At 37.5% G+C, this 10,400-nt stretch overlaps 1 protein-coding gene across 8 annotated transcripts in view; it reads right to left on the reverse strand.

The window, feature by feature from the left end:
• slc41a1 (solute carrier family 41 member 1) overlaps positions 1-10,400 on the reverse strand; it is a 44,157-nt gene that overhangs the window by 14,911 nt on the left and 18,846 nt on the right. For all 8 annotated transcript variants that reach the window (XM_008410247.1, XM_008410246.1, XM_008410242.1 and 5 more), the window contains one exon: positions 3,639-3,710. In XM_008410247.1, coding sequence (XP_008408469.1) covers positions 3,639-3,710 — 72 coding nt within the window. The remainder of the gene's footprint in view (positions 1-3,638; positions 3,711-10,400) is intronic.

The following is a 10,400-nucleotide window of genomic DNA, read 5'->3' on the forward strand; positions in this document are numbered from 1 at the left end:
ATACATATATATCTTTTTTCAAATCAGCAGCCCAACCCAACCCAAGCACCTGCTGGTCGCCCTGTGAGGTTTCACCTCCTTGAAACATATTGAGGTTCTGGGAAACACGACTAGCATTTAAATATTACATAACCATAAGCTACATCATGTGGCAACAGAGTGAAGAGCACGTCACAGAAACCAAAACTGTGACACAATTTATTATGTTATTACAGACCAGCCTCCAGAAGCAGATTTCCAGGGTGTTACTGTGTTCTCTTTATCCTCCTCCTCTACCTCCTCTAGTCTTTTCTCCTTCTGTCCCGTTTAACTTTTCGTCCCATCTTCACCCCTTTCTTTTTTCCCCTTTCTTTTCCATCTCCATTGCACTTGAAATAAACCCAAAGCAATTTCTTAAAATCTCAAGTGAAGCATTAGGGGGAAAGCTGCAATGCTCCACCCAGGAAAGTAAATATGCTGAACAGGAAAAAAAAAGAAAAAAAAAAAAAAAAGAAAAAGAGGCTAGCCTAGAAAGAACTTACTTGGAAATATCATGTTTGGAAATACATGTTTACTTTGTACAGAGGATCACGAAGACAACTGGTTCTTACTCACACAGTAAGTTCTCAATCAACAAATCAACAAATGTTCTTCACTTTTTTTTTCTCAAGTGCCACAATTGTCAACTGTACTTAGCCTTAACTTTGACACATAAACATGCTTTGACCTTAAGCTCTGGTTGTACGGTTACAGGAGTTTCTCAACTGGATAGTGAACTTTGGTCCCAGTCTGAACCTGAAACCTCTAACAGGTTTTCTTCCAGTTTTTGCTGCAGAAAAGATTCTCAGCGGAATGATGGTGTCGTCATCATATTTCACCATGGAGATGTTGTGATCATGATGAGATACAGTGTGAGGTACTTTGAAATATTTCCTCCGTACATAATGGAGGAAATATTTGCTGGTCCTGCATTTAGAACCAGAAAGTCAAAATTTGGTCTCGAATAATCATGACACCTTGTTCCATGTTTGCTTTGTCCCTTTATGTCTTGTAGCAAACTACAAACTTAATCTTCTAAGCCTTTTTCCTCTCAAGCATTACTTTTTTTCTTGTCACTCATACCTTCACAGAGCAGCTGTGTTAATATCGTCTTAAATACTTAGTAAATATCGTCAATATTGTCTTAGGTAGAAAAAGTCTAAAAGCCACTGTTTGCACAGGATTGTTTCAACTATCACAGTAAAGGATGCTGACACACCACAGTTTTTAAACATTTTGTATAATTCTCCTTTTACTCTTAAATTTGGAACTATTTTGTGTTGTGTAAGAAAAACGCCCTATAAAATACACTTACAATTTTATGATATAAGTTGACAAAATCTTAAAAAAAAAAAAAAACAACCTAGTGTGATATGAATACCTTTGGAAAGCAAAGTAAGTCACCATGTCATTTTGAAAAAAAACCAAAAAACAAGCTAACTTTATAAAGAAAAATATGATTTTTCAAAAACAAATTATTTTGAGCAAACAGGTTCATCGAGAGTTGCCAAATCAAGTTCTGTTACCATCAGGACCTGCTGCTAATAACGTCCTCTGCATTGTTACAAAAGCCCATAAATAACAGACAGAGAGAAAAGTTGGTTTGCAGCGTATCAGTATCTCAATATCAGGAAATTAAATATATATATATTAAATTTGTACAGTTTGCAGGGTGTGACTGAAACGTCCACGGAGGACCTTTGTTTCCGTATTGACAGAATGCCATTACATGGATGAATCTGCAAGTAGCCAATGTTTTACTTGTCTTTTCTAAGCTACTGCAGTGATGTGTTAAGTTTTCAATAGGGAAAACACATAAAACAAAAGTGCTATTATTGTATTCAGTTTCTGCCAGTGCAGTAGATCGATAGACTGAGGTTTGCTTAAGGTTGCCCAAACCTCTTCTTGCAGTTGAAAAGGCAGACCAACCACAGTAGGTTACAGGGTGAAGCCATGTCACACAGTAAGAGGGAGAACCCAAGCTCAAATATAATTTTAAAGATCCTGCCAGTAATGCTTGCTCACAGTGTTTACTGTATGCGTAACTGTGCCCAGATTGGGAAACAGGTTGATTACTGAACAATGTCTCAGAAAGTTAAGCTAACTCCATATGTTTAAATAAAGGAATGATTTTATCTTCATTCAGTTTCCATGAAGTGATCCAAAATATTTCATCCAACGCTGTTGTCTTATGTTATGTAGCTAGTTTGGTGTCTGATTTTAATAATGTGGCTAGTTGCTTGTGTACTCATCCACCAAAGTATAATGTGCATCTATTTATCCACACTATCTCAGCAATGATTTTATTCTCAGAATTAAAAGTTAATAATCATGAAGAAATGCATGTCCAGTTTTAATATTAATAATTGTTTAGTCCCATTCCAAATTGTCATTTTGTCCTAGGAGTTAGCAAGCTAGATAGTTTGACACTTACAGTACATTAAAAAGGGCATTTCTGTTGCTACTTTTTATCATGAATACTTCATGTAGACAAAAGAAGAATTGCTTACTTTTATGTTGGGTTTTGAGTAGTTGATCAAAACTGTTGCTTAATTTGAAATAAAAAATGAAGTATATATATTAGGATTAGGGTTAGGGCTGATCTGAGTAAAAAAACTCTATTTACTCAGACCAGCCCACCTGGCACCAACAACCATGCCATGTTCAAAGTCACTTTAGTCACTTTCCTTCCACATTCTGATGCTCGGTTTGGACTGCAACAGATCGTCCTGGCAATGTCTACATGTCTAAATGCATTGAGTTGCTGTCATGTGATTGGCTAATTCGATATTTGCGTTAATGAACAGTGAGACAGGTGTACCTGCCTTTACACTCGGTGAGTGTCTATGCATCACTAGCCTTCACGTTTACCAGTAACAATGTAGAGCTGAATAATTTTATTCAGTTTATTCATACAGCACCAACTCATAACACGCAACATACTTTACAAAAAATGTCAGTACAGACTGATTCCATATCAATTTCATACACACCAATTTGATCCCAGGTGACCATTCATTTCTGTTTATTATTCAGATTGGTTTCCCTAGAAAGAAAACTTTTTAACCAATCAGATTCATTCTCCTGGATTAACATGTAGCAACAGAGGAAAATCGCTTGCAATACTTGGTCAGATCTTCGTAACCTAAAAATCCCTATTTAGTCATGTCAGTAATTTCTTATTAAAAAAAACCACACTATATCAAAATATTCAAGGATAAAACGTGTTGTATTGTATTGTTTTTTACACATGAATGAATTAGTCACCACGCAGCAGTGCGAGATTAATTTTGTCTTTGCCTCACTCCCTCCTTAGCTGGGAAATTTGGTTTTATTAGAGAAGTTTTCAGAGCAGAGATTATTTTTAACGCAACCCAAATTCTAAAGACAAGTCTGATACTTAGAAGCTGACAGCCAACTAGGAACATTTTAGAGAAGGTGGTTCTGTATCCTGGCCTATTTGTGTATAATGTCACTGGTTCTATTTGGAAGTCAGCAACCTGTGGTCAGTCACCCCTGAACAGTCAGGTGGATGTAAGTAAACCCACTATTTAGAACATACATCCTGTATCGTGAGGTTAACCATCGTTAACCTCACGACACATCGTTGCTACATTTACCTGGATGAGGGCCAAGTTCCCCATGATCATTTTCCACATGTCCTTGGCTGTGTCCATCTGACCAATATTAGCCTGAAAAGGAGAAAGACACACAGCTTATTATCTTTTCCAAGAGGGATCTTCGGCAGTGTGAGTGTGTGTGTTTGCATGTGTGTGTTGCTAGGTGGTTTACAGCCAACACAAGCTATTGATCCCATGAGAACAATAAAGTGTCAGTAGTCAGCACAAAGACTCTCTGATCTGATCCCCCATCCTGATGCCGTCTCCACTTATCTCATCTCCTGTTTCAAACAAACACACACACTGATGGTCTCAAGAGTCAAGTGGCCCTGGCCACAGTGTCCCACTGTGTGTTCGGAGAGCAATGATCCAAACGCCGTTCACAGTGAGAGGATACAAACAGACGGCCTGCTCTTCCACCCTGACCTCTCGCTTACAGATACACAGGAAGGGGAAGGGAGCTGGGGGGAGTTCTGGAACTATGAGAACTAGTTGTGAACACATCCACAGCCTACACACGTTTCACTAACTGTCAGGTTAAACACCAAACTGGGATTTTTATCTGGTAGAACATGACAAAGTATAGAACCGGCTGATTCACGTTATATGTGGGCCTGTCACAATAACAAATTCTGCTTGACGATAAATAGTCCCAGAAATTATGGCGATAAACTTTAACATTGTTGCTTTGAGATCATTTTCAACCATTATATAGATAATGACATAATAATTCAAGCTTGCCCCCTACAAGACAAATTAACTTTAATTTGATACAATACCCCACACTGGAACTGGAAGACATTTTAAATATCCAACATAAAACACAACAACCAAAACCATAAATAAAAAGGAAATAAAAAACCAACCACAACCGAGACAATAATTAAAATGAATGACAAAGTCTCTGTAAACAAAACTGTCCTTCAAAAAGGACAAGAAACATAAATCATCAGAAAGGAGATATTTCTTTCCGTTCCACTTTTGAATTTTTCATCCGAATAATTGATTAACTGCTTAGTGTGACAAGCTTACTTACAAGTAATCTTATTTTATCAATGACTGGAAGCAGTATTATAAATATTAATCAAGTTTAGAATGTCTTTTCAACTTCAAAGATCTGAAACTAATTATCAAAGATAAATTGTCAAAATACCAGTGGAAACATGCAGTAGACATGTGTAGCTAATTATGTAGCTTGTGGTGGATGCTCCTACCTCCATCACATCGTGCTAGTATTTTTTTTCTTTATTAGTATAGTTTATAGTCTGTTTAAGTTGGTTATTTTATTTAGACATATATTTTCTAATGGGTGCACACTTTAGTTAATGTCTGTCTGAATGGTTCATTTACACTTGTGTTTTTGTTTGAGGTGCCGCTGATAGGAACCAGCTGGAGGAGGAACCTGGGTCAAACCATTTACCATTTTCTGAAAGACTGAAGGGGGGAGACTTCAAGTTGATTTTTATTTTGTCACTTAAATATTCACTAAGTTAAAGTTAGTTTTGCTTTATTTGTTTTATAGAATGCTTTAGTTAATTTTGTATTTATTTGTTTTTTTGTTAGGTCAGGCCTCCCTCATGTGGTAGATTTAGGTTACTCCACCCCTATTTAAGCAGCCTTTTGTTCTTTGTTTGGAGGTCAGTTTTGTTTGTGTTCAGTTAGAGTTCAGTTGACTTCAGTTAATTTGGATCCAAATTTGTTACTTATCCTTTGATTTATTCTTGCTTTAAATCTTTATGCTTTGTTAATGAATTTTTTGAATAATTAAATTGAAACCGTTTTCCACTTTGAACATTTTTTGTCCTCGTTTGAGTTTGGTCCCTCACATAGTTATTACAACAAGGTGAGCTGTACCATCGTCTCCTTAGCAATGGCACACAACTTTATCAGTTGTCGCTTAGCTACAGGCAGTGTATACGCTTTGTATGTTTCAGCAGTTTCTCAGCTGGTATACCAGAAAAAAAAAACGTTTTTGGAAAGCACACTGCAAAACATAAAATCTTACCACGTCCAGTTTCTAGTGCAAATATCCTAGTACACTTGAAACAACACTAAACTAACTTACTAGTAACTTTTCAGTAAACTATAAGAGCTATTGACAATTTCTCTCATTGTTTAACATGGGAAGAATGTCTTGTTTTCTTTTTTCGTGTTTTGAGAAGGGAAAGTTTTTGGAGTGGAACTCTTTTGCAAGACCTCCTCTTGGCAAAGACGATCAGTAAAAATGGTTTTTTTAGAAGTAGCATAGCATCCATGCTACGACTAATTGTTGGACTGACACCATTCTCACCAGAATTGTGATGTTCTTCTCAAAAAAGAGAGAAAAAAACCCTAAATCATGACCATTTGTTACCCAAACGAACAGCTAAGTGAGCGCAGGGAGGGGAGACAAGGAAGTTTGGTGGAGTTTACAAAAGTACCTTAAAGTCAGGATTAGAAACAACAAGGAGCCGACAGCAGAGCAATAAAAGAGATGTGAGGTCAGGCGATGAAGAATGTTTCAAGTGGAGGAAGATCTAGAGACAGCAGCGCTGGAACACATTCTCCAAAAAGGTTCAGGAACACACTCAGCATCTCCCTCTGCTGCCCCCTGGCTAACAAACCTCCCATTTTCCATTGACCTGTAGCTTTCTACTCATGCTGGTCTGTCGGACTCTTCACTGCCTGTTAAACCTTCAACTAACCCACTAAGATGTGAGTGCTGTGGAAGACATCCTGCCTCGTTGCAATACCATATTATTTGGACAAAGGCAGCGACGCTATGAGAATGCTTTTTAATGTCTGCAGTGCTTTTAACATCATTTAGCCGCTTTCCAGAAACTCCACAAGGTATAGGTGGAGACCTGGACTATCACCAGGATGTAATATCTTAAAAGGATCGTTTAACTTAACTTTTATTTTAAACTTTTACCTTATTATAAGACATAGAATATCTACAGTTTGTTCTGAGGGGCTGTTTAGGACAAAAACTATGTTTTCTCTCACACTACTACAGACTCGCACGCACACACACACTCACGCACACACTCACACACAAGACTAAAATTGTACATATACATAGGCCTGTCACGATAACAAATTTTGCTGGACGATTAATTGTTTCAAGACCTTTTGACACTGATTTAATGGAAATGACTAATAATGCATGCTATTTCCTGCCATAGAAATATACACTTTATTTTCAGAACACGTAAAACTGGTACTGATAAACTAAATAAAACAACCAAAAACAAAAATAAAATGGATTCTCAGTCTCCATTGACAAAAAACATACTTGAATAAAAACTAAACAATATAAAGCCAAAGTGGAAATAAATACTGCATTCAACCAAAAGAGTCCAGATTATGAAGTCTGTATACTATATTGCCCTTCAGTAATCTATAGATTTAAATAGCGAAGATGAGCACATCCGACTACCTAATGCAATAGTTCATACTACACGATTTTTTGCCCCTATTTTCTCCTTATGACAATTTTAGAGCATTGACCGACCTAAGATTGTCGCCGGTGATTTCTTAACCGATCATCATGTAATGTGATTTAGATCGTCGTGGCCGCTCCGATCTAAATTTAGATCGTCGTGGCCGCTCCGATCTAAATTTAGATCGTCGTGGCCGCTCCGATCTAAATCAGTTAGATCGACTGGGAACTAAGCGTTAAGTTCCCAGTCGGTTTCCCCGACTGGCAACTTAACGCAGCCTGTTGAATGTGGCAGGTAGCCAATCAGAAAGCGCGGATTCTCCTCTGCACTTTCTGAGGGGAAATTAAGAGGGGAATCCCAAACAGCTGACACGGTGCAACCCAAAATTCAGCGGACATTGGAGATGATATGTGAAAACAACATTAATATTTATTCAACATTTCGTGCAAAGAATATAGAAATGACATGGAGCCAGTTGGAGCTATAAAACTTTTATAAAAAGTTGGAGCCAAATTGCTACCGCAGCTGATAAACCCGGTAAGTTTTCAGCTGTTTTTCGCCAAAGGACTTAAATGTTTATTTGTCATTAAACTTTCTTTAATCGCTTTCTTTCTCTGAGTCTCTCCAGATTGAAAAATATACATACAATTTAAAGTAATCAGACATACTAGACTGAGTGAGAGGTCAGAAATCTATGTCTGTGTGTGTGAAGTAATACTAGACTGAATGAATCACAATACATGTATGTGAATGAGATACTCGCACTTCTCTGTATAAGAGGTGTCACGGAAGAGGCAGGGCATAATTTGGAAAACAAAAAACCTGTTGTAGGGTATATCACTTTAAGAGGAGGTTGTAGCAAGTCACACTTTTTAAATTGGATTTATAGAAAATAACAATCGCATCTTTCTTTTTCCTCATCAAAACCTGGCTCTGCTTATGTTAGTCTGCTACATCAAATCCTCCCTAAAGAAACATTACCTCACCATTTACTATTGTAAACTGGAATATTTCAAAAGATGTCAATACTTTTGCAAAGCATTGCATTTGATTGGCTTTTCAACACTGCACCGCCCTATTCAACAGCATGACAAGCTCATGGACACAAAAATCACAAGATCGTATGTCGTAGTGGAGGTGTCGTCACCGTAGTTTCACACCAAAACAACCAAGAACGTCATCTACGCGAGTCAGTGTTGGATAAAGACGTGGACTGATGTGCACATCCGTCACTAACAGGTCACACACGGCGCAGGCACTGATAAGAAGCTCCAGGCTGGACAGATAAAAGTGGAGGATGTTTGGATGAGCAGGAACTACGTGAACTATGCCACAGTCCGCCCAAATCTACTGTCTCAAGATTACAGAAGAGGACTTGGCTGAGACTTAGCAAAGGGAAAAAAAAGGTAAACAAGTTTTTGAGCAGACAGATTTCACCAGAAACACAGTGTGGCTTTACATGGTGATGATGTGATTTCTTGAAGACTTTAGACACTGGGACATGGACAATCTTTCACTGAAGAATGGCTCGTTTCTGAAATGCAAGCCAAAAGTCATGACTTACATTTCAGGCCTTGCTTCACAAAAGTATTCACACCCTATAAACTTCTCTCATATTCTTTTGGGTTAGAACCACAACCTTTACGTGACGGAACAACACAAAACAACATGTTTGTGAAGTAGAAGATTCTTTGCAAGTAAACAGAATCCAGCTGTGTGTGGTTTAAATCCTGCTCTTCAACGAAGCCTCAGAGATTTTCAAGAGAACATTAGTCACCATGAAGACCAAGGAACACAGAACACAGAACGCAGGACAGAATTATAGCTCTGAGACATTTAAAACAGGGTTAGTTTAGGAAAGGCGATCATTTTTCCCCTGACGAGATGCTGCCCTGGGTGGTTGCCCAAGGTGGCCGTATCAGAAACAACCACTTATTAATCTAATTACGAAACTGAGGCCAAACTTATTATCCAATCTTATTGTGCTATTGTATTGAAAAAATATCAGCCAAAAGTTTTCATCTGTGTATGTGCAAATATGGTTGAGACATAAGTGCTCACTATGCTTTTAAAAGTTTTATTTGTAAAAAATTTAAACCATTCATGTACTAGCGGCAGCCAGATGTGGATGGGAAAAAATTATCTAAACATAATCTACAAACATTATTTAAAAAACTGCACAATCAATGTCTGTTTTCAATAATGGTGTATCTTAAATATAATCTGAATTATATGTACAACATTTCCACCAACTGACTGTGATTCTGAAGCTAAATAGCCAATCATGTGTGGCTGCTGGGGATACAAACATTTGGCCAATGTTGGCCCCTGTTTTTGTGTTGGTCTATAAAACTTTTACATCTGTGGTTGTAACAGGACAAAAAGTGCAGAAAGGTTTCGAATTCCTGTGTAAGGCAATGCATACCAAAGACGCACCTTGTAAAGTCTTCCATCTTTCCTAGATGTTTTCAGGCCTTCACTACATTACATAAGTTTTTTTTTTCTCAAAATGAATAATTCAAACAGGTGTCTGTCTATTATGAAGCTTGTGTTCACTTGCTAGCATTGCAGGCAATTACTTGTAGCAGTAAAAGTTAGTTTGACTAAATATTGATTAAGGAGAAGGAATACAAACACAAAGTCACTCAGTATTTTTTTTCATTGCAAAACGTTTTTGGAAAAAACATGCATCTTTTTTCTCTCCTTTCTGCTGATTTATAACATAAAATCCTAAATGCAATATTTCAAAGTTTCTGTGGTGCTAATGTGACAAAATATGGAAATGTTTATGGATGTGAAAAGTCTTCCAAGGCACTGTATTTCCATTAAAATAATTAACATATCAAAAGAAAAAGAGATCAAAAGAAAATCAAATTAAAGGAACTAATAAAAGGAAATATGAACTGCAAGAGTCAGCCACTAATAGGGATTACATTATTTCCAGCAATAAGCGCATTATGAAACTTGCAGTGGTCTTAATCTGCTCATAATGAGAGGTGGAATGGAAAAAAGCGTGGTCCTGCTGGGCCCCAGCAAGCAAAGAGGGCCCACTCAGGCTTCAGCATAACACACAGACTGGCTGAGTTAGGTGAAATATTCATGAAATGCCACAGTACGTGTTAGCATGTTGGTAAAACAGAACTAAGTAAGTCAGTACGCCTAAGTAGTTCTGCACTTTTAAAATTTACCGGAACTTTTCCTTGTGTTACATCAGTCTGCATTTCCCCATCAATATGTGTTTCTACTACTATTCTGCACCGCCCAGGTAGCAAAAAATGTTCATGCTCATTACAAGCTCGCTACTGTCAAGGTAGTGTTCATCACATGAATTGAGATATAT

The sequence above is a fragment of the Poecilia reticulata genome, linkage group LG5, assembly GCF_000633615.1.
Source record: "Poecilia reticulata strain Guanapo linkage group LG5, Guppy_female_1.0+MT, whole genome shotgun sequence".
In the NCBI taxonomy this organism is placed as follows: Eukaryota; Metazoa; Chordata; class Actinopteri; order Cyprinodontiformes; family Poeciliidae; genus Poecilia; species Poecilia reticulata.